Source organism: Apis cerana, linkage group LG16, assembly GCF_029169275.1.
Source record: "Apis cerana isolate GH-2021 linkage group LG16, AcerK_1.0, whole genome shotgun sequence".
Taxonomy (NCBI): Eukaryota; Metazoa; Arthropoda; class Insecta; order Hymenoptera; family Apidae; genus Apis; species Apis cerana.
The window spans coordinates 3,268,718-3,295,041 of record NC_083867.1 but is presented as its reverse complement, the minus strand read 5'-3'; the positions used below and the strand labels follow the sequence as shown (position 1 = coordinate 3,295,041).

The 26,324-nt window shown below is 25.2% G+C and overlaps 2 protein-coding genes and 2 long non-coding RNA genes across 6 annotated transcripts in view; 3 read left to right on the top strand and 1 right to left on the bottom strand.

Moving 5' to 3' along the window:
• Positions 1-23,626, top strand: part of LOC108000453 (plexin domain-containing protein 2) — a 29,388-nt gene extending 5,762 nt beyond the window's left edge. For all 3 annotated transcript variants that reach the window (XM_062086445.1, XM_017060778.3, XM_017060779.3), the window contains 7 exons: positions 19,733-20,178; positions 20,346-20,678; positions 20,784-20,976; positions 21,080-21,289; positions 21,368-21,766; positions 21,854-21,990; positions 22,077-23,626. In XM_062086445.1, the coding sequence (XP_061942429.1) occupies positions 19,733-20,178; positions 20,346-20,678; positions 20,784-20,976; positions 21,080-21,289; positions 21,368-21,766; positions 21,854-21,990; positions 22,077-22,145 (1,787 nt within the window). In that variant the 3' untranslated portion in view covers positions 22,146-23,626. The remainder of the gene's footprint in view (positions 1-19,732; positions 20,179-20,345; positions 20,679-20,783; positions 20,977-21,079; positions 21,290-21,367; positions 21,767-21,853; positions 21,991-22,076) is intronic.
• LOC133667488 (uncharacterized) lies at positions 5,768-12,981 on the top strand. Its single transcript, XR_009833050.1, has 2 exons — positions 5,768-9,176; positions 9,549-12,981. It is a non-coding gene; the product is annotated as an uncharacterized LOC133667488 (long non-coding RNA).
• Positions 15,323-17,223, bottom strand: LOC133667487 (uncharacterized). Its single transcript, XR_009833049.1, has 2 exons — positions 16,662-17,223; positions 15,323-16,552 (listed from the first exon to the last, which is right to left on the bottom strand). It is a non-coding gene; the product is annotated as an uncharacterized LOC133667487 (long non-coding RNA).
• Positions 23,627-24,130: 504 nt separating the features above from the next.
• On the top strand, positions 24,131-26,111 carry LOC108002679 (large ribosomal subunit protein uL29m). The gene is made up of 5 exons (XM_017064493.3): positions 24,131-24,308; positions 24,572-24,739; positions 24,809-25,023; positions 25,110-25,269; positions 25,360-26,111. The coding sequence occupies exons 1-5, from the start codon at positions 24,187-24,189 to the stop codon at positions 25,499-25,501; spliced, it is 807 nt and encodes a 268-aa protein (XP_016919982.1). The 5' UTR covers positions 24,131-24,186; the 3' UTR covers positions 25,502-26,111.
• Positions 26,112-26,324: the final 213 nt, after the last annotated feature.

Genomic DNA, 26,324 nt, shown 5'->3' with positions numbered 1-26,324 from the left:
ATATTCACGAAGCGACACGAAGATGCGTACACGCGCCCGCACGTATCCGGTTTCTGCGACGTATATCGCGTTCAATATGTCTGTAACACGACATAATCCTATATCGTGTTCCTCGACGATCGGTGCAACGCACGTTACGAATACCCACAATAGACGGTCTTTTAAGCTGCTTCCTTCGGTAAATCTACACCTTCGCCACATGCCGCCACCTCCGTGGAATTGAACGGAAACACATTTTGCCGCGACACTTGGTAACTTTTATTTTTTCGAAATACAGATTTTTCGTATTTAAGCATCTTTAAAATAATAAAAATTATTTGAAAATTAAACATTTTAAATATCGATTATCGATAAGTTATCGATATTTCATTGGTATTTAACGATATATTCTATTTGCCTTAACGATATTTTAATATTTATATATTATTATTAATGTAATTTAATCAATATAATACAATCGAGAAAATTTATCGAAAATTATATTTTTATTTAAAATATGATTGATTGAAGAAAGAATTCGTTTCACATAAGTTTGAAGAGGATAGCAAAAATATTGGGGAAAAATCGAGTTCGTTAAGGAGAAATTTCGAAGAAGGCTCAGCATCCGAAGCGAATTTTATATTTTATATTAATTCTTCCTTTCACGGATGGCCCTTCTGATTATACTTGATTGGATCGTGTCTTGCATACTTGTCTCTTCTATATTAGTGCAAATAATGGATCAACCACATTGTGGATAAGTATAGTATTAAGTATCATGCTTAATCATCCCTCTTGCGATCTCGCGATCGCGTAACATCTGTTATGACTAAGTAATCCGACGTTGACCTCGTTTCATGCACAATTAAATATAAACGAAATTAATAAATCGCTCGTAGATAATTTCAAGAGTAATTCAAAGAAGAAAGATAATTATTTATTGCCGTTTCTATTATAATTTCCCGATAGTAATTTCGAGATAGAAAATCTTTTTTTCGCCGATTAATTGAAAAACATTTGATTCCGCAATTATTCACAGAGATTTAACTAAAGTCAACGATGGAATGAAATTGCACGATACTTTGAACAAAGTCTTTCAAGTTATGGGTTACGTTATAGCTAACTGTATCTCGAAAAAATTGATATCTTCGTAAATTATATCGATCATATTTTTTTTTTATTCTACTTTGTTTTTTCACAGTAGCGAAATTTTTTTTCAATCGACAGAATATTTTTTAAATTAAATCTGTAAAGTGTAGCTTCGCTATATTTCAAGTTCGTTGCATTTTAAATGTAGTAGAAAAAGAAAGTGCGAGGGAAATAAGCTCTGTCAAATGATATGTTAGAGGGCTTCTCTTACCGGAAGTTTATTGTCTTGCGTTCCGTTTTTATGACATACAAAATATTTTAATCAATGGGTTTTTGGATGCCATTTTTTCATCTTTCATTAAAAACATTTTGAAATCTTCGAAATAAAAAAAATTTTGAACTTTAAAATTTTTTGAATAGAAATTTGAATAGCTTGAAAATCTTTGCACTTGATATAATTTTTTATTGTCTTATAATAAAATTTTTCTCGAATATTTTTCTCCATTATTTTTTTTATAAAATAAATATTTAATGATAAATAATTAATTGTATTGATAATTCAAATGAATTTATATTTACATTTTAATCGATGATTTTAATAATTCAATATATACAGAAAAATAAAAAATAATCTCATTTTTTGTAAATTAAGAGATATATTGTTATTATATTATATTATTGTTACTATAACTATAGGTTAACTATAAATGATTTTACATATAGAAAATAAACTTTTTTTTTCTTTTAAAAAATATCAAATTCTGAATTTTGAGATTTTCGAGACATCACAAAATTTCATGAATTTCATAAAAATCATATTTCGATTTATTTTTAATCTAGATTATTGCATCCGAAATCAAAAATGGAGTTGTTATTTGAGATTTATTCATTATTATTTATATAATTAAAAAAATTTATTTATTCATTTTGTTATCTTATTTTTATATAAATTTTAATTCAGTGAGATTTACTTATTTATATACGATTTTAACCGTTTGCGAATGAAAGCGAACAATCTTGCGAGAAAACAGGTGATAAAAATACACGAACATAAATGGAAGGTTAAATCAAGGCTACGAATACATATGTTCGTGCTCTCGATAAAGATTATGCGTTCTATATGCGTGACATACATTCCAATACGTTTGTCGTAATCCCCTATGCTCTACAACGGTTTACAATCATTGTTCCAACTGCATTGGTATCAATGTTTTTCATGTTTCATTCCAACAAGCTATTGAACGCATTCAGTTCTCCAGTGAATTATTTTTAATATTTTCACAAGTTACGCTTAATCATTATACAGATGCACGAAGAAATAATATCGTAATCGTGAATTGAAATAAGAAATAAATTAAAATTCAGAGATATGTCGATGGCTTGCAAATATTATACTTTGTAACGTGGGAAAGAATATTATATTTTGTAATTAAAATAAATTGCTTCGTATTCATTATTTTATATAAATATTTAATTAGTAATATTTAATAAAAAAAGATACTATTATATATTTTTATAGAATAACTAATCTATAGTAATAAGAATAATTTAATTAAAAATTTTGATAATTTCATTATTTAAAAAAGTTGATCTTTTTACTTGCCTAATTTTTTATTTATTGTACGTAGATATATGTTTATCCAATTAGATATTCAATAGAATATATAAAGTAGATATAAATTTTATACAGCGAAAAAAACAATCAAAAATTATTTATGATATAAAAATTCAAATTTCACAAAAAAATATATATATATATATATTTGTGCATTGATATTTGACTTTCGTTTCTTAAAAATCGTTTCTCTTTGTCCGTGAAACAGAGCGTGTAATTTATTAACCTTCTATGCTAAGAGAGACTTGGGAAAGTCAAAAATAATTCCAATCTTGTATTTTAATTATTATTACGTATAAAATAATTGTTAAAATTAAAATTTACTAACCATGAAAATGTGCACTTCCTTCGTCCTATTTGTATTAAAAGTCTCGAAAATTTTGATCGTAAAAAATTCTTGTTTCGAATTTATTTAATAATTTAATCATACTCTCGAAGGATGAAAAAGCATACCCTTTTCGTTCAACTCAACTTATTGTAACGCGGTTCTAATCAGTTGATACGCGCTCGGTAATCAACGTAAGTGATATTCACGTTGATCACGTTGGTGTGTCACTTCATCGATCTCGTTAGTGACAAAAGGCTTTGTCGAATGGAATTCAAATGGAGTTTACTTGTATACCTACATACAAATACTTCCATTCGATTGTGACTGTATTTTGCAGCACGAGTCAACTGCATTTAGAGGAGGAAGTTCGTATTAGTTCATTGCAAGTAATATCTACAACAAATCTATTGCATTTATTTGTTTGGCAAATTTATTTGGGAACATTCTTAAACATTTTATCACGTATTTTATAATTTCAAAAGATTTGAGATTAAATTTTTGTTGTTATCTTGACAAAAATATTAATTTTTTGATACGATATCTATATTTATTTTAACTTATTTACTTTTTTTGTCGAACGTAGGAAAGAATATCGAGCGAAAGAGAAAGGGAAATGAGAGCTGGAAAAAAAAATATTTTTTCAAAATTATTGCATTGTTAATTTTTAAAATTTAGATAGATTTGTAAAAATCTGAGACGTATTTAAAAAAAATAAAAAAAAATTAGAGTAAAATAGTCAAAATTGGAAAAATGTAATCTCTTTTAATTCAATCTAATTTAAAAGTGAAATTAATGATAACGTGATTTTTATAAATATTTCAGAGAAAAATTTTTTTCGTTTACTCTTTCATTTCTTTTTCCATCTTATTGAACGTAATAACAACTAGATAATATCGTTTTGGTCCATTTATCTATTTCACTTTCACCGCTTTCACTGTGACAAATTGTATTTTTTTATTGAAAAATTAAATGCTCGATACTCGGATTCCCTTTTGTTGCGTGGTTATTTTTCACTTGACAGCGTTGCCGTGCTCAAGAATCGATTTCAATCGGAAATAGATATCGCAACAGTAACTGGTATAAAATTTCAACGTAAGTGAAATGTTAGAAAGCGGTAGCCCTTAATATAGAAAAGAAAAGGAAGATTACAAATAGTCCAGGTGTTTTGTTAATTTTATCTCTTGAACGTAGTTTTTTTTTTTTAATGTTAAATTTAATCTCGCGTCAAATTTTACTCAAACTTTAACCTAATCTTGAATCTTCCTATTATATTCGAATCTATATAATTCGAATAATGATATATCGTTTCGATAAATTCCTTTTATTTTTAGATTACTATAAACTTTTTATTCTGACCTCTTATTTATTCTAGATTGGAAATTTTATAATAACGTAATCTCTTATTTATATTTATATTTATATTATATTATGTAAATTATGAAATCAGATTTCTTTGGTTTCTTTATATTATATAAAATCTGTTACAATATATATATATTATAAATTCATTCGGATTTAAAAAAAAAATATTTTTAAATATTGATAAGTGCAATTATGCGATAATTAAACAGATAGAAAATATAGTAAAATATAGAAATGATAAGAAAAATAACAGTGTTCTATTGTATTGTTTGAAAGATTTACGTTTCCTTGATATACAATATATATATATATAAAATATACGAAATATAAATTAAACAATTAAACATCTATTATACTCGGTTAATTATAATTTAATGCTTCAAGCGGAGCGATTAAGTCGTTCTTTAATCCAACATTGTTAACACACAATATGTACATATTTGTTACATAAAATATTCACATGAAATATGTAAAACATATATAGTATCAAAAACATTTATATGTTTCATATAAATTTTTATTTTCGTATAAAAATTTGCAATCTATTATTTATTGCGATATTTTTTATAAATAAAAGAAAAGAATTAAAAAAAAAATAAATAATCTCGAAATAAATAAATTTCTTAATTGATAAAATAATTTTTCTTTTTTTCCACTTGTACTACTGTTGTAAAAAATAAAAAAAAGTACGATAAATTACTATAATTACAAGAGATTGCTCGTAGAATAAGGTGAAATACAATTCCAAAGACTTGAGGACAATTAGCATTAATTAAGTGCCTATTAAAGAGATTATCATTTCGTATTATCTTGTCTGATCGATGATATTATCATTATTATCATTAGCATGGTGATTTTAATTCGTATATTTGCTAAATACGAATACAGGCGTAACGTTGTACAATATACTATAAACATTAGCTGTTTTATCATCTATAGATAACTGAATTTGTTCTTGTTATTTTTATATATATATATCGATCAACCGCTCGAATAATTGATGAAGGCATTTCATATTTCATGTTTGTTTTGACGTTCAGTTGGAATGCAATTAATACAATTAGCTACTATGACTAATTGATATATAATTTTAAGCAATCTTATATGACGACCTTCACGATATAACAACCTAAATTAGAATGATTTATAATTAATGATAATAACAATTAATAATTATTATACTAATATTATTATATTATTATATTATATAATTAATATTATAATATTAATATTATAATTAAATCACTATAATAAAGAGATAGTATCGTAATCGTATATATCATATTATCATATATTATAATTTTTTAAATTAATTTTCCGAGTTGAAATATACAAAATATAAAGATAATTTTTTCGTAAAATTTGAAATAAATTCATCAAAATTCGTTAAAAATCCTATCGAACATCAAGAAATTTCTACCAATTGACACCTATAACAATTTTAGATTAATAATAGAATTAAAAGAAAATTCAATAAAAATAAAATCACATTTTTAAATAATAGAAACAATGGAGAATAGAAAATATGTAGAAATAGGTTTTACATTATTTGAAAATCACACGTATTTATCATACTCGTAGTTGCCAATCAATACATTAAGAGAATATCGCTCGTTACCGCGAGCTATGTCCTTGTATTTACGTAAGTATCGTACGAGCAGATATTACGCAAAGGACTTAATTACAAGTTCGAATTATTAAAATTCCTTTTATAAATATTTAAATATAAAATAAAATATGTTAAAAATTGCTAATAATTTTATTTTCTATTATCTGTTAAACCAATCTTTTCGTTTAATCATCCTACTCTTGTTACGTTTGTATCTAATTCTAATTTAATCTTTAATGCGAAGAACATGTACGAATACGAATATTTTCTTAAACGAAGGAACTCGAAAATTCTCCGTATAGTGAAGTTTTTATAAAAAGAACTTGAAACACGATATCCAATCGCCACACGATCGAAGCCACACGTTCGAGAGTTTCTGTGTTTTTATTAGGAGACTGTTTTAGTGCGATCGACGAGACATGGCTAGCATGGCATGAATTGCAAATTAGTTTCCTTTGTGCAACAACGAACGAACAGCACAGTAAAGTTCTTTGATTACTATGCGCGTAGAGAAGAAACTTCTTGCAATTTATTGACTCGCCTTGAGTTTTGTGTTCGACTATATTCCGATTCAAAGTATTACGCCAAAGTATTCTAACCTAATCTTTTCTGGCAAAACTTCGAATTTACACGGAATATTATTTTCAAGTTTGTATTCTAACTCAAAGATGAAATTCTCGTTTTGTCTCTGAATTTAGTCATAATTATTGAAACACTTGCCCGAAGGAAACTTTCGCTAAGTTGCGTCAACAGGTGAATTAGTCGGCATCGAACCGGAAATTTCATTTAATCTATAAAGAATAAACTTGGCGGAAAAGTTGCAGAATATTCTATATCGATCTACCATGCAGATTTAAGTATCACCAGATTTTTAACTTTTAACTTTGTTTTATCTCTTATATATAATTATATGTAATTGAGCGTAAAAAATACTTATTAATCTTTGGAATATTTTATGAAAAATTATGTGTCAGTAAAGTAACAAAAGATATCAATTTTTGACATATTTAATAATATTTCATTTTATGATAATGAATAGTTTAAAATTCGAAAAATGAACTATGAAATTATATATTTACTTACGTGACAAATGCTTTTGACAGAAAAATTCTCTTAAAATTATATTAAAAGATATACTTAGTATGCGAAATATTTTTGCAATCAATATTGATTTAAATTTTGAATACATACATTCATACATATATATATTTATACATCGGTCAAAAATTTATAATCAGTAATAGATTTCAAAAAATTTAAAATAAAAATGAAATAAAATTATAAGGAAAAGTTAGGTTAAGATTTCATTTTCCAAAGGAAAATTTTTTAAAGAAAAATCTATCAAAATATATAAATCATATTACTATTAATATTTGTAGCACTCACTCATTTTGAATTAATAATAATTTGAAAAAGATTCAATGTAAAAAGAAAAAAAAGTGATTTTTAGTTTACGTAATATGTTCGTATATTTAATATCTAATTATCGATTTATTATACAGATGAAAATTTACAGAATAAAATTAAATAAATTTTATATTGGTTGAATATTAAATAGCGAGGTAAGATCAGACGTCGGCAATCGTACTGAGACTACAAAATGAACTCGAAGTCTTGTTTCTTTCACTGCTCGCATACCGAGAAGAACAATGGCCGCTTTCACCGAAAACCACGACACACGAGCCTCGAGGTCTTTGGCTCTACTTCTGTTTCTTTTCGTCGAAATCTTACTTTGTTCAATCTTTTATTTCTTATCTCTTTTTCAAATATCACAAGACTAAATTGTTTGATAAAAGCTGATTAAATAACAAATATATATTTTGTATATTTTTCTTTTACAAATGATCTACTTAAACTGCCATTGGTAAATATTCGCAAACGAATCGTTATTTGATTCGCTGACTTGAAAATTTTTTTATCGAATTTCCGACATAATTCAACGCATAATTTATATTGTTTTTTTTTAAATTTTTTTTAAATTTTTTAATTTCTAAAGATTAAAATTGATTAGATATATTTAAAACTTTTATAAATAGTAATTGTAAAAGAATTTCGTATAAGTATTCATCAGCTAAATATATATCACAATTTTTTCGAAATTTCATCTAGAAATTCATCGAAGAAATTCACTTTCTTGAACAGAATGGTCTTAATAATAATTAGCATATTTCTTATTTTTAACTTGCTATATCTAACGACAAAACTTATTAAATATATTTGTTATAACAATCAAGATGATTAATTTTTCGTGTATAAATCATTGGAAATCATTCCTGAGAAGAATTTTCCTTGAACCCAATGAAATGAATAATATTACATCGAAAACGATATAACGTAGATTGGTCAAATATTTGGAGGTTATATTTCTCGATGTTCGTTTTTTACTTATTATCATTCTCCATGATCATCATAGTCAGCAAAAATTAAAATTTTATATCTTTTGCAGAAATATTCCACCGTTCTGACACGCAATGAAACACGATTTTCTCTTTAGATGATATTTTTCGATATATAACATCTATTTATATGAACCTATTAGATCTGTCGAAATTAACCAATCAGATTAACGCATTCCGATTGTTCGCGGCCAATCTCGAGTTGGAAGTTTATAACGAATTAATATTATAGAATTTATAGATGAACTTTCAACACGTAAATTGCTTTGTGACCGCGGATCCCGCGACCGCTTTTCATAGTCGTAAATCAACCAGCTATTTTCCTATAAGCGCCAGTTATGAACGACTACATTGTGCAACAAGAGGCGGTACGAGGACATCGCGAACATGTTTAAACGACTCGGCCTTTGATAGGAGCGCCAGCAATTATGCTATATAACGTGAACGAATTGACGCGCTCGGTCAAGTCCTTTTATATAGGACAAAACGAACAGTAGAATGTGCGTGTTATTCGTACGATAATCGAACACGCGTCCAAGATCATTCGAGTGAAAAAATGCTTGCTTCTAAACCAGTGAATATTTTCATTTTGGATTCGGTGGAAATTTAATGTAACAGAGGAAGGAAAACATGACTGCAAGCCATATTCGTGCACGTGGTGAGCCGTCCTCGATGTGAAAATCTCCCACGTGTCATTGAACCGTTAGATTCACACACATGAATAGACGGGGCGTACAACAAGCCACGACCTTTTTCCCTGCGATTCGTGCAGCCCGATCGATGGAAAGTGTTACAAACGTAGGGCGTTTGCGATTCGCTTATGTTTCTCTAGATTAACGGTTCTCAACCTGTCGCGCGCGAAAAATAACCGAGTAATATGCGTACGATTTGTACAATATATAGAAATATTATTATTCAGAAATTTGTTTTCAATATTAATTAAGCATATCCAATATATGGATTCGGCGCGGATCGGAAAAATTCGGAAGAAATCGGATATATAATTTAGAAATTAAAATGTTTATTTATTCTTTGACTTAAAGCAAAAAGATTTCAGAAGTTATTTATACCATAGAAAGAAATTTTATTTCACAATTTTGTTCTAAATTTCTTTTTAATTACAATTCTTCAGAAAGGGAACAAAGAGTGTAATTTTCTTGCGTGTTACAGATAAAAACGTTCACTGCGAAAGAGAAATGCATCGAGTAATACGTAGAAACGTTTCTCGAGAATCGTTTCGATTCTTCTCGATCTATTACGTACGTAGTTTCTACGTAGTTTCGTAAAACAATACACATTGCAGGAATGCGTTCAAAGGATCGCGGGCATGGAAAGGAACGTTGAAACAAGTGAAATAAATAAAGAAAGGAATTCGTACAACTTGTTCCACGAGAAAAAACTTTTATCTGCTCTTTATTCATCATCTAAATAGTCAATTTAAAAGCGCTTTTGAAACTAAGTGATTTGTTTTTTTAAGTATTTTGAATTATTTTTTAAAATAATATCGTTTGGACAATGCTTGTTTGGTAATTAGATTAATAATTAAATTATAAATTTCGTAATAAATTCAATTGTATTGATGAATTTTTTGTTTTACAATTATCAAAAATATGAATTTTTGGAAAAATAAATATTTCATTTCGAAATAATATAATATATTGAAATAAAAATACTTACGATCATTATATTTAAAATATTTAAAATATTACAAGTCTGTTCTTTTTGTTGTTATCCAAAAGATGGCAGGAAGTCATAAAACAAAATGGTACATATACGTTGATTACGTAAGTTATACATAAAATTGTCAATATTTAATGTTTTTGGAAAAAAAAGAAAACAAAGAGACTTATTGTACAATTTAATAGTTAAAAATTTAGTTGTTTGTCCTACTTCATTGTCTTTCGAAAATATCGAAATAATTCTAGAAACATCGATTAGACTCTCTCGTCACAATTGTTTCGTGGAAAACATTTGCATACACGTGAGAACAGAAAGGCTTGAACGATTCCCGAACGTGTCCTGCGCTAACATTCATGCTAGCTCGTCTTCGATAATTAACGTTTCTCCTTTTAGTCGATAGGGATATATTTATTTATAGACGGCAAGTCAAACAGGAAGTATTGTGTGATTACTATACAATATTTATTACGCATCATATATTTATATATACATGTACAAGGTAGAATGTCATGAAATATTACATGTAGTTTTCTTTTCGAAAATTATTATAAATGTAAACGTGTTTTTTTTTTAAATTAAATGGTTGATAGAAAAGAGAGAAAAAGATCGATAATATCTATATATTTATTGGATTCTATTCTCTTCGATTTGAAGAAAAAGCAGGTTGATATCTACAGTCGGTATCAAAAAAAAAATAGTTGTAACGCTTTGTACATTCCGCTTTACATGTATGTATCCGATTATTATGCCGGACAACGCGGATAAAAATATAAAAGTGAAAGAAATCGAAAGGAAGAGGCAAACAGAAATAGTTCCTATTACATAGGCTGCATGCATCGCGTCACTTCCGGATGTTAGAACTTTACATAACAAAGCAGAATCTTATCTCTATGTACAATCATAATTGCACGATTGTGCTTGTATTTTGTTTTGTTATATGTCATTTCTTTTTTCTATGAAAAATTTTCATGTATATATACTTCTAGAATTTTTTTTTCAAAAAGTATAGTTTTATTGACGATTCGTTTCTGGAATAATGATAATTTCTATATCAGGCCAGAATATGGAGATGAAAGATAATGAAAGAAATTTTTAGAATAAAGTTATACTATTTCAAGGGACACATATTTTTTTCAAATGATATCCTATATTTTTTAAAATTAAAATTTCATCGATCTTGAAAACGATTCTTGAGAGTCATTTTCCATTAATGAAAATACTAATTGATAGTAACTTTGGTTATAGCTTAAAAATTTTATTGACGCTTTAAAAGAATTTTGCAGCGTGAATACAATACACGATGATAGTTTTCCATTTTTCATGCGAACGTTGCTCGGATCTGACGAGCAATACTGAATTGTGAGATATTCAGGAACGAGTTCTGGCAAAGTTATTTTTACGAAGTGTCGCATATGATAAAGGACAATCGTGAGTCACGTTTTAAAAACTGGTTTTCTTGTAGACTTCGCGTCTTACGCATTCGCTATACCTACCAGACGTACAAATCGCAACGAAACCTATACATATAATTATGATTCTGCCAGACAAACGACCTTGGACCAACAAAAGAATGTAATCGAGAAATAAATTTTTGAACTATAATTCACCTGTGATATTCTCCTTTCTGATCGAGTAGTAGCCGAAATCTCGATATACATAGAGACTCGTCTTATTAAGTAATTTATGTTATGTTATATTTTTTAATAATGATAATAATTTGTGATAATATATTATCAAACATATATATATATATATATATATATATATATATATATATAGTACATAATAGTACAAATTAAAAATTTGGTATCAATAATATATCCCATAAAATTTAAAAATAAAAAAAAGTTAGGTTAGAATTTTGTTACTTGAGAAAATTCTTTTAGCAAGAAGTTTAGTCAAGTGTTTATGAAAAAAATTGCAAAGTTAAAAAATTCAATGTAAAAAGAACAAAAAAATTCTAAATTGTTGACGATCCAAAACGGAAAAAGTTAGTTGAAAATTTTGCATTTCATTATCGAATTCAGCAGATTTATAATAGGAGATATAATAGAATGCGAAAAAAAATTTTATCTTGGTAATGATAAAACACAGAGTTACGTAGTTAGCTATTATATCACGATGTGTGAAATTGTGATGATATAGTGTCTGGAGAAAGAACAAGCAAGCCTTCGAGCATATTCCGAGTCCTTCAAGGACAGGCCAGAACGAGCTGTGGTCTAACTATAGTCGGTCATTACCTATCTACCTACTAGTTTCACGCGTATATTTGTTTTCTTTTTTCTATTTTTTAATTTAGAAAAAAGAATTTCTGATTTTATCGTATAATGGCCAGGATGGTTTAACAATCATTTTGATATTTAAGGTTTTAATTTCAATCTCTAATCGAATAATTATTTTTTTTATTTGCGAAAAATTAAAAAACTCTATCCTAGATGTACAAAGATCCTCATGAAATGAATTTCTGATTTCATTGTAATTTTATATCACACAATATTTAAATATTTTACTTCGATTTATATTTGTTATATTTATATAATCGAATTATATAGTCTTAAAATGATTTGCATTAATACTTGGACATGTTTAAAATATACGAAAGATGATTATTCTATGATTATTTATTTATTAAGTATATTTAATTTGTTATTTTTTAATATATTAAGGCCATTACTTAGCAAAAACATAAATTTTGTTTAATACATACAGTATTTTGCATAATTATGGCGAATTTTTTTAAAATTGTAAAAATATTCAGATAATGAACAATTTACATAAATTTTATATCTACATTTATATAATTTATTTTACAATCGTGTGATTGGAAAAGATAATTATTCGTTGAGTGAAAAATAATATAATAAATGTCTAAAATCTAATTCTCTATTAAAGATAAATGAGCCAATAATATCAGTGTCTTTTGTAATTAATATTTGTTTTTTTTAAAAGTATATCCTACATATTTTTAGAAAAAATCGTATTTTCAATTACTTTTTCACTTTTGTTTTTATCTCAATTTTTCTTTGTGATAGATAAAAATTTAAATTATTATTTTCTTTTGTTGTCTTTTTTTGCATTTATTTTTGTGCACACGATTTAAAAAATTTTACGAAAAAGATCGAGGTCGTTTCGAGAAATGTCGAAATGATTGCAAAATAAATTAATGTCAGTACAATCGAATATCACAAAAAAAAAAACGGTTGTTGATATTTCGCAAATGTAGTTAAATTTGCCATGACATCGGATATTTAGCAATTATTTCGATATTAGATATTAGATAAGTATTAATCTTATGCTTATAATGATTTGTACAATGTTCTGCAAGTTTATAAATGATCTTTGATGATCTTCTAATGAAAAATGGGAAATATCAATAAATCTGATGAAAAAAAGGTTAATCCATAGAAGAAAGAAGTTTTATGTAATAATGATTAATAATTTCTTTAATATTAACAATTAAAAAAATACAATTTCTATCTTATATAATATTATATAATATTATATAACAAATAAGCGATATATAATATATCAAGAATATTTTAAAAAAAATTTTGTTTTGAAAAGAGAATGTTATATTAAAACAAATATTAATTTTATATTAATTATATATATTTATGTAGATATTAATGTTTAAAAAATTAAAAGAAATTTAAATGAAAATCAATTATTTTGGATTTTCAGTAAATTTTTTTATAAATATCATGAATGAATACAAACTGATGTTTCAAAAATGTGTTTCAAAAATGTTTCAAAAATATTTTTTGAAATTTTTTTTTAGAAAATTTTAATTTTTTTAAAATATTTTTAATATTACACAAAAGCTCCATTTCACATTCCGGATACGTATTTAATTTAAAGTATATTTTAAATAAGTATATTTTAAATAAAAATATGTTATATTTTTTTACGTATAAAATTTGAATTTGAATTTTCTCCGTATTTGAATTTGAATTGTTTTTTAATTACATGTAGTGTTCGCTTCATTAAATTCCAAGAAGAATTGCTTTCCAAATATATATATATTCGTGAAAAAAAAATTCGAACGTATATAATATATCGAATAAATAGTTCGTTTGTAATTCCGTTTGAAAACGACGTAGATCACCTTGAAATTGAAATTTCTGAAACACGTCCATCTAGAAAAGATTTATGATCGTCGTAAAATGTCGCCCCTCTTGAAATAAACCAGTAAATTTTATTTTTGAATTCAGAATAATGAATAATTTAGCAGATAATTAGTGTTTGTTTGAAATTTCAAACGAATATATATATAACAGCTTGTGCCTAAATAAAGAAAATGAAAATAAAATTAAAATTAGAAATGTCATCAAAGTTTGTGATACATGTTCATAATAACATTGACATTGCCAGTTGGTTTCCAGTAAATAATCAAAGATATTATGTCATCGGATAGAACGATGATAGAAGAACTGAGTAATAAAACTGAGAAGTATATACGCATGTAGAATGCGTAGGTGTAATTACTTCCTACACAAAAATCTCTGATTTAATATTACAGAAATGAACAATTTTATTTCAAAATATCTTTCTGGAAATTAAATTTTTTTTCGACTAGCATATATATATATATATATATTGGAAGATTCTTTTCTCAAATCTAATTTAACAAGGATTATAAAGTTGTTATAATTTTTCTTATATTACTCAGAAAAATTCTATTGTGACATCTTATATTAATATTACATATATATTCTATTTTAAAAGTTAAGTTTTCAAATTAAATTTTTACAATATTGCATTCATTGGTAAATTTCTCTTAAAAGTCTTAACAATAAACTTGTAAAAATATTTGAAAACAATTATTTATTTATTATTGTACCTTATAAATGTTTCCATTCTAAAATTTATACGGTAAGAAAAAATTAACTTTTAATAAAAATTAAAACATTTTGTGATAATTAACAAAGTACAAAAATAATTTTTGTCAAGTTAGATTATTAATCCAACATACATGCGATCATCTCTTCTATTGATATCAATTATATGTCTGAGAACGTTGGCGCCAAGTAACTCACACATGTGTATAATATATAAACTTAATTCAATACATAAATAAATTGTTCGTTGGCTTTATTATACTATTTCTTTATATTGTATATACTTTTTTTACAATTTTTTTCATTTTTCAGATAATAATTTGTTTCAAATAACAAATAAAATATTACATTGTATAGAATAATTAAATTACACCAGGTTATTTTAGAAATTAGAAATTAGAACGTGAAAGCATATGATTTCAAATATTTGTAGAAAAGAATAATGAATATAATTTTCATTTTTTTTATACATATAACTTTTTAATACTAATTACATTTTGATTAATAATACAGCATATGGAAAGAACAGATACATCTTTCATTTTTGATTTTTACATGTCTGATGACTTTCAATTATATTTCAAATAAAAATTACATCATGTTGTGAAGAGATGATGAAAGAGAAACTATTCATCGATTAATTGAAAATATTCAGCTTGTTATTATTTATTCAAAATATACATGTAAATTATTTCGATTTAAAAATTCAAACGGTTAATCTTAATAATAATTTAAGTTATTCGTGAAACAATACAAACGATTTTATTTCGTGTCGTCGACCTTTCCTGTTCACGATCGATACTTATCATTTTGCGAAGAACAAAGTTCATATGTAACAGCTATGCGATTTGTAATTATAACGATCGTTATTTTATAAAATATATACACTGTATACACTTATAATATATTGCAATAGTTATATATAATGCATCATAAAAATATCAAATTATAAATTTATTTATCTTCTTTCGTGTAAATATAAAATTCTTAATTTTATATGAATCTTATCTAATCCATTCTTATTACTATTATATATCAATTATACGTTATTTTATTTTATGATTTTTATAAATTTATTATTAAATATCGTTTTATTATTTACATATATTTTTATACGTGTATGTTCATTTTGTTGTCCAATGTTTTTAGACATTGAGATTCGAATGATGAATTTTGCAAATAAAAAAAATTAAATTGTACAAGATCTGATAAATATAGTGAATAAAATAAAACAACTTGATCAAATTTTTATTGTGATATCATGTTGTTGTAATAGAAAAAAATTTCTTTTTGATTAATGTTTTTGAAAATCAATGATGTGCATAATTTAAACTTAAAACTCAAACATTTCAAAATATGTTGTAATATTTAAGATATCATAAAATCGTCATAAATCAAATCTAAAAAATAGTAAGAAATTTAACTTTTAACATAATAATTATTGTTTCTTAATAGTTATTATACAGAATTTGTAATTTTCCAAAATATCCTAAAATTTATATAATAAGCTATAATAATTCAATAAGCCATTATTAATATCATACATGTCAAACGCATTTTGCAATTGTTGATCCATCAAATAATCACGCAATAAATTGGCAAACATAAAATTCGTTTTTTGGAAATTAAAGTAAACGCAATCCTGGTTTGTTTTATCTAGAAATGATTCGACGAATTTTAATGACTCTTTCGCTCATTTCATTAATGCTTTTCACTATTTATATTTATTTTCTTTACTCGAAAAATATATAGAGAGAATTCTAACCTTTACTTGTTATATTAGAATTAAATTTCTAATATATTGCTCCATTTATTCTGTTGTAACAAAAAATTACTCGTTTTTTCACGTGCAAATCATTTGTCCGTTTAAAACTTTTGTGAGAAGTTGGCAATTTTAAAATGAAATTTTAAATAATGTTCAACAACGCAGAGAGAATTCTAACCTTTACTTGTTATATTAGAATTAAATTTCTAATATATTGCTCCATTTATTCTGTTGTAACAAAAAATTACTCGTTTTTTCACGTGCAAATCATTTGTCCGTTTAAAACTTTTGTGAGAAGTTGGCAATTTTAAAATGAAATTTTAAATAATGTTCAACAACGCAGAGAGAATTCTAACCTTTACTTGTTATATTAGAATTAAATTTCTAATATATTGCTCCATTTCTTCTGTTGCAACAAAAAATTACTCGTTTTTTCACGTGCAAATCATTCGTCCGTTTAAAACTTTTGTGAGAAGTTGGCAATTTTAAAATGAAATTTTGAATAATGTTCAACAACGCAAACGTTCGACATTTGGTCTAGTGATGAGGCAAAATGCGATTCTCGATGCGTGTTCGATTAATCGATCGGTTCAAGATTTCGATCTCGACTTCGACTTATCGAAACTCGAAAATATTTCAAAAATTTAGCTACGTGGTTTGCATTGTTTATAATGAATCTGTTTTCGTAAAAAAGCGTGGCTCGCGAACGAATAAAGGCTCGAATAAATTGGCGTCTCTTCAAAGTCTGCAGGGGGACGGGTAACGATTGAATGTTTAATCGAGCAAGCTTTTAGAGCATGAAAATTTATACTGACGTCAAGCTTCATACATTCTCGACTGTATGTTGGATCGCCAATTATTGCTCTATCCGGTCGCGATAGTTTGTCACAACCGGTTGACATCCTGTTCTTCGACGCCCTTCCGTTCCTTCCATTTTTTACGAAGATTAATAATTGAGGAAAAAACGAGTATCTACGTGACATATGTATAATTTTTATTTCTTTGTATTATTTTCATTAATTACGATCTCTTATCATTATTTTTAATATTTAAAATATATAAAATTCATTCCACAATTTGTTGGTGAAAACATGAGAATTATGTCGATATTTTTCAACAGTGAAGACATAGTTACAATATTAATTTCGTTTAGAATATATTATATTCTAATATAGTGTCTATTTAGTAGAAAATATTCTAAAGTTTATATATGCTTAATTTTTCAAGAATTATGGTTCATCATTGATAATGTATTTTACAGTAATACGAATTTTCTTTTATAATAGAGAATGATGAAAAAAATCACTTATCATTTCAAAATTTAATTTTTTAAATAAAAATACATAATAATATCCATCAAATATATATAATAAATATTCGTTTTAATTTTTAAAAGTGATTTTCAACTAAATTTGGAATATAATATCTTTTAAATATCCTCTGTTAATAGTTTTAGATTTGAGCCTTTTTTAGATTATAGTTTGCAATATTTATTTTTCGCTTAATTACATATTTTTATATATAAATCTCATGTATTTAAAAAAAGTCTCTGAAAAAAAAAATAAAATAGATAAAAATTTAAAAAATTAAGATTTTATTTAAAATTATTTAAATATTATATTCTCTATTATTATTATTATCTATATTAACTTTTTATCTCCATCCTTTAATTTTTATCATATTACATTACATTCTTATCATATTACGTTACATTATTCATATACATTAAATAAAAAGTAAAAAATATATCTATATAGATAAGAATTATCATTATGTAAATATATATATATATATGTATAAATATATGTATATTTATACATATTTGTGATTATAATTGATAATATACACATATGACATAACAGTCCAAGTTATGTCTAATTTGACTATCTATATACATATATATGTGTATATATACATGTACCAAATCATTAATAAATTGTTTTATCAACCTCTAAATTTTTCTAGAATTTTCATTTATTTTATAAATCAATTCTTTTAAATAAAGCAAAGTATATAAATAATACAATATGTACATATATATACAACGTTGCTTAAAAAGCATAAGTAATCTTGAATTTAACTTTAATGAAAAAATATTGTAATCGATATTTAAAATATATATTGATTGATTTATAGTCTGAATACTTAATATAGACCGGTATATAAAACAACCGAATGATCCCTTTTATATGACGAATCGTCGAGTATGCAATCCATAAATTGATTCGAATCGCCGTCGTTCGTCGAATCTCGCTATATCGTTTATCGTCGCAATGAAAATCCCTGACGAATGCTTATTTGTGCGCATCCTGTCCGCGATTGAAAATTACATGCATCGAAAGGAACGGTTAAGTTATAATTTATATTTAATTTTCATCTTGAAGATCGATATATCAATAATACCGATAAAATATTAAGACAAATACGAGCAAGTCGTGTGTCTAATATTTCAAAAGTACGGATGGATGTACATGTTTAAAATTAATAATTAATTACGTACGTATAGAAAACTACATTTGAAATATTAATTTCGTGTCTAAATACGTGCATCTAATATTTCTAGAAAATCACTAGATTTTAGTTAGCTTTTCCATCCGTCATCATCCATCAAAAAAATGGAATAGCGATTAATAATTGGCGAATTCAGAATCAGAAAAATATAAAGGACGAAGCTTTAACATAATTTCAATTATATGTATACATATATTATAATAAGAATTAAATTAGTATAATAAGAATGGATCAAGAGAAAAGGACACCAGTTCATCTCCATTCTACATCATGTAATTTTTGTATAAAATATTTTTATGTATAATAAATAGTTTACGAGTTGAAATCATGATATTATTTTTAAATCTTATTTTATAAATCTATGTGCTAATTGCAATATTGAAATGGAAAATATGAAAATATTGAAAATGATAATTGACAATTTGAATTTCATTTTGATTAAAAAAATTTTTTCTATAATTCACGAAATAAAATGAAATTTATATTTTTAAAACTTTGTATAAAAATATTAAAAAAAAAAATTTGAATTAAAAATTGATATATCGTTTCAATGCTTTCAGAACAATATCATTATGAATTGGAACATATCGGACAATCATCGCATAAAGATGGACCTGTCGAATTTTCACTTGTATTCAATAATGATGTAATTGATCATGAAGAAGCATTAGAAAGATATCGTCGAGCAACTAATGAGAAAATTTCTTCCGAGTCAACTCCACATGAGCAACAACGGCAGCAACAAGTTGCATTGCAGCAGCCATCTTCACAGTCTCAATTGCAGCAACAACAATCGCAAACAATTGTGAATGCTTCAAATACGCCAATCAATGTTTCCTATTTGACGGATTACACGACAGAATCATCGCTTGCTACGCCATCTTCATCTTTGACTACAGTTTCGACCGGCGAAAAAGAGATTGTAATGACTTCTGCAGTGCCAATGAGCAATCAAGAGACTTCGACATCGATATACTTTCGAAAGAATTCTTCGACCAAAGAATCAGTAAGATTTCTGATTCTTATTTAAATAAATTTCAATAAATTTTATTTTGCATGGAATTATATATACGATGAAACAAATAATCGATGAATACAAATTAAAATCAATACAAATTATTTAGAATCATTTTGCGTATGATGATTTTGCAAAATGCATTTTATCTTTTCTAGGTTCCATTAGATTTTCAAGGTAAGTCTAATTCTACGAATGACACAATCGAAAGTAAAAAGACGAAAGATACAGAAACTGTGGTAGAATCTACGAACAATAAAGATGATTCTGATGGTAATATTGGAGAAGTATCCATCGACAAGTTTTCAGACTTAACCAACAAGACTTTATCCCAACATAATATCACAAAAACTGAATATGACACGCATCAATATTATAATAGCACATTTATCGTCGATGAAGCTGTGGGGAAAAAATACTGGGTGGATATAAACAATCATCCAGATTTAAAAGTCAATTATTTACTCAGTCAGAGTCATCGTCGAGCTGCGGTAAGAGTATAATTTACATATAATTATCGCTCTTTATATATGTATATTCTGCATTTGAATTATTAATGTTACTTTTTTCTTCTTTTTTTTGCGATCTTTTTACAGACAGTTAAATTGAAATTCGATTTTCCTTTCTACGGCCACAAAGTTCGTAACATCACCATTGCCACTGGAGGATTTTTATATACTGGTGAATACGTTCATAGTTGGTTAGCTGCTACGCAATATATTGCACCGTTGATGGCGAATTTTGATACTCGGTTATCGAATGATAGCTTCGTGAAATATGTCGACAATGGTAAGCATCAACTAAATAATGAATTATAATTTTAAATAATAAATAAAATGCATGTTCATAAATATATAAATAAATTTTAAACAAATGAAAATGTTAATTGTAGGAACAGCATTTACAGTCGTATGGGAAAAAGTTGTATTGCAAGACAAACCTGATGCAGGAGCATTCACCTTTCAAGTGACCTTACATCAAAATGGTGACATTGTGTTCGTATATTCTGTGATACCATTGATGGTTGAACATATTGAAGATACGGCCCATCCTGTTAAAGTCGGTCTTAGCGATGCTTATATCATGGATAGAATAGTGTTCTGTGAATATCTGGTTTTATTTTATTTTAAAGATTTCATATAATAAGCAATAATAAAATCATTTTTTTTTTTGTTTACAGTTGTGCGCAGGAAAACAATTTATGAATATCATCGCGTAAACTTTAATCGACAAGATATTAAGAATTGGACAGTAATTTATCTAAATGCATTACCTACCTGTTTAGAAATGGATAATTGTAGAGATTGCTTGACAAAGTTGAAAGGTTTCGAATGTAAATGGTGTTCAGAACTGAATCAGTGTAGTACCGGAACTTTCAGGTCGCGACAAGATTGGCTTTTGAATGGATGCGATGTTCGTATGATAAAAGAAGTTGACAATTGTCCATTACCAACTACAACATGCAAGGAACACATTGACGAATATAATCATGCTTTGCGCATGCATTCAGAAGAAACTGTTACTGTTAGTGAAATGAATGTAAAACAGGAAAAACCTGGAACGAGTCCCTTAGAGCGTTGTAAGATTTCAATTTATATATATAGTTGTAATAATTTTAATATAATTTATTATTAATGTAATGATATTTTATTTTTTATATTTTTAGCTCAAGACAATATGAATATGGGAGTATCAGGAATTATTGGAATTCTTCTTGTAATTAGTTTAATTGTAGGTTTAGCTGCGTGGGCCGCATATGCTTATCGTAATCCTCATAGTACATCTGGACAAATGTTAATTAGGGTAAGATTGATAACATTTAATTATTATAAAAAAAAACAAATAAACTTATTTTATTTTTATATAAATGTTTTTTATTCTTTGAATAGTATCGACCAAGTCAATGGAGCTGGCGGAGAGGAGAAGCTCGTTATACGGCAGCAACGATTCACATGTAAAAACCATGTAATCGAAATGCAGTCAAGAATTAGTATAGCACTGTCGGACCAAACTTCCTATTAAATATACTCTATATCAAGTCTGCAAGTTCATCTATGGAATCGTTTTTCTGTAACGATACATGTATCGCTTTATTAATTGCCATATATTGATACATAAGATCTGTTTGTTGATATTAATCTAAAATAACATTTTTAATTATTATTAATATATTTATACTGAACAAAATATAATTATGTTGGAAAAATTAATAAGTATTTCACATTGTAAATTATCTTAAACTTACAACATTAGTTTTTGAAGAAATGGCAATTAAACCATTAGTGACAAAAATATAGAGGAAACTTTCAAAGTGACCTTCACTCGGCGGGCGTAATAATGAAAGTTTATTGAGGTTTTAAATTTTGTACAGTAATATTAATGTTATAAAAATACGTAAAAATGAGTTTATACTTATTATTGTTTGTGAAAATACTGAACTGATCTTTTACAGCGCATAATTTCTCTAAAGTTTTCTTTCGAAGTAAGTCACTACAACGCAATATTCGAAAGATAAAACATTTCTAGAGCATAATGAACAGTGAGAGACGAACGGAGACTGGTATTACTTTACTGGCTGTATGAAAATATTTGTCACGTTTTCTAAGTCGAAATAATTGTATTGTCGAAAGACCGGCAAGAAATCCTTTTCCTGGATGTAAAGCGTTTATGTGATTTTAGTATCATGTGGTATACTTTGTTATTGTTTAAGAATTCGTTTTTTATCGTTATATAAAGTCCAGTAATTGTTTATATATATAAATATATATTTATATGTTTATATGTTTATAAATATATATTTATACATATGTATAATCTTCGCGTCGTAAAAAAAAATATTTTAATAAAAATCTATTGATCTGATCTAACCTATAGAAACTACAGTTCAAATACATAAGAATAAAATTTTTAATCAAATTTTCAAATTTATTTAGATAATTTATTGTAAAACGAACATATGATTTTTTAAACTCGTTTCGTTAACTTATTTTCTTTTATTAGTGATACATTCCAAAATATACAGTCTCTTCCCATAATATATAATATTAAATAAATAAAATAATATATCTATGAACTGTAGTTTCATTTTTAAAATTTTAAATACGTGTATATATATGTACATATCGTGTGTATTGATATGTACATGTATATATATATATATATATATATATATATACATATATATATATAAAATATATAAATAATTATATAAATATATTTTATGAAAAGATTTTTAAATATATGAGCACCTAACTTAGATATATAAGAAGGCAATGTGAAAAATTCATTTGTAACATTAGATCACCAGTGTATATAGTAGTACATTAAAGCAATATAATTTTTATATGATTGTAACTATAATTAATATCGCGAAAGGTGCCCTTAAATAACTTTTTGATACATTTATTGGCAATAAAATATATTAAGTATTTTTCTCGTATTGAAGATTATCATTATATAAATTTTTTATAATTAATGATAAAAAAAATTATTAAAAATTATATTAATTAATTTAAAAAATAGCATGATTTTTTTAAAATAAAATTAGTTTATGAAAATCATTAATTTTTCTTACATTATTATAAGATCTAACTGATAGTTTGTGATAATAAATATTATAATTATTACAATAAATATATTTTAATTTCATATAATTTCATATATATTTCTTTATGTATAATAAAATTATATTTATGATTTTGAAAAAAAATTATAATTATGATTTTTCATACACTTATAAAATTTAAGTATTTTCATATTTTTTAATATTTCATCCGTTTCATTATTTTTCCATTTCTTTTAATACTTTGAATAATATTGAACGAAATATAATTTTTTAATTTTTAATATATGTTTATCAATAATTTATTGATAATTATAATTTATAATAAATATTTACTATATTATATATTATATCGATACTATTTTAATTTTTTGCTATATCGATATTTTGCAAAATCTTATCGAAAGTTATTTGATATCGTAATTTCTACTAGTAAAATGGCGGCTTTCACAAAAGCTATGCAAGTTTCCAAAGGTGTAAATAATGTGACAAAATTATTTACAAATTTAACTTTATCACAAAATGTTAATTCAATTTCTATTCCGATATTTATTCCAAGGTTTTTATGATTTATTTTATATATTTCATTTATAAAATTATTTTAAATTCAATAAGAGGTTATAAATTCTGAATGATTTTTTTATTATTTATTATAAATATGAAGATATAACAAATATAACAAATATTTATTTAAAATTTTTTATTTAATAATACTTTATATTTTAATTAATAATTTTTATGAATCTATATTTTATAATTATATTCTATACATAATATTTGATAATATAATTAATATAAGATTAATACAAAAATCTAATATAGGATGCCTACTTTTCAATGTGCATTCATTCATACTACATTTAAAAATAATGATTTGATGGAATTTTTTGATGATCCAAAAAATTGGGAAAAGGATAAAATACGTATAGGACGTTCATGGCGAAAAGATGAACTAAGATTAAAAAGTAATGAAGAACTTCATAAATTATGGTAAGATATAAGTATTATAAAATATAATATATAAATCATATTAATAAGAATTGAATTAAAAATTTTAAGGTTTGTATTATTAAAAGAACGCAATATGCTTTTAACTATGGAAGAAGTTTATAAGCAAGAATGGAAATATTTTCCAAATCCTGAAAGAATTGATAAAGTTGAAGATAGTATGTCTAATTTAGAATCTGTAGTACGTGAACGGAACAGAGCATATCATATGCTTGAGATTGGAACAACTGGAGAACGACCTGCAGAACTCAAATATAATGTTCTTGGTAAAATATTTTGTACATTTAATATATGTTATAAAATACATAAAAAATTGCAAATAAATAAACTATATTTTGAATTTTCTATATAGGTATACGTTCTCTTTATCGTTTGCGTCAATATTCTATACCAAAATATATGAATTCTACATGGCATAAGAAACATCAATTTGGATATGGTGGATATGCAGTTCGTAAATTTTTACGACTGTACAGAGAAAAACTTTGGAATGAAAAACGTAAATTACGAAAGTTTGTATCGTTTTATATTTATAAAATATTTTTTAAAATAATTTTTTAATGGATCTCTTTAAGATTAATCCATATTATTAATTTTTTTAGTCGCCAAAATAACCAGGTAGCTAGTTTGATTAGAATTTTCCCCAATCTTGATATAGAAGCTGTAAAAGAACAATATCCATTGGCAAATATAGAAAAAATAAAACGAAGTAGAAAAGCAGATGGACATTATATACATGATTAAATATATTTCTTTTGTTATATAATATTCCTAGCATTTTAAATATATTATAAAATTATATAAGCAAATTTTATTATATAAACAAAATATTTTAAGTTTGACAATATTAAAATACTTTATATCATTATATAATATTAAAAAATTAAATTCATATTATATTTTTATTAACAAATATTAACAAATATTTCAATATATATTATAAATAATTTAATAATTTTCAGATCATTAAATATTGCATTATTTTTATTTGTATCTTTATCAGAATTATTTAATTAATAATTTCATTATCACAATTGTTGACTGTATAATCTTATAACAATGTTTAATTTTTCTAATATTATATAATTGTATTTTAGTATTTAAAAAATTAAAAAAAAAATAATTTAGAAAATAGAGAATTGTTAACATAAATTGATGTAAAATTATGTAGTCATTGAATATAGTGATTAATTAAATATTTGTGAATGTACACGCGCGCGCGCGCACACACACACACACATACATTCATTCGCCATAAATTGCATTTAGTTAAAATAACTGCTATATAAATGTATAAACAAGTTATAATTATATAGAAGAATTTATTATAATAAAAATAATGTAAAAAGTTTAAGATATTACTATTCTTTTTCACTCTTTCTTGTTTAAGATACAATTTAAATTCAAATTTTATTATATTTTTATTATAAGAAAAAAGAATGAGATAAGTTTTTATTTTTATTTTATTACAATTTTATTTCTATTTATTATTTTTGTTTGTGACTTTAAAGATAAATAGTAATATTGGCATTGTGCAAAAATTCCATGTAACATTTAAGAAACATGC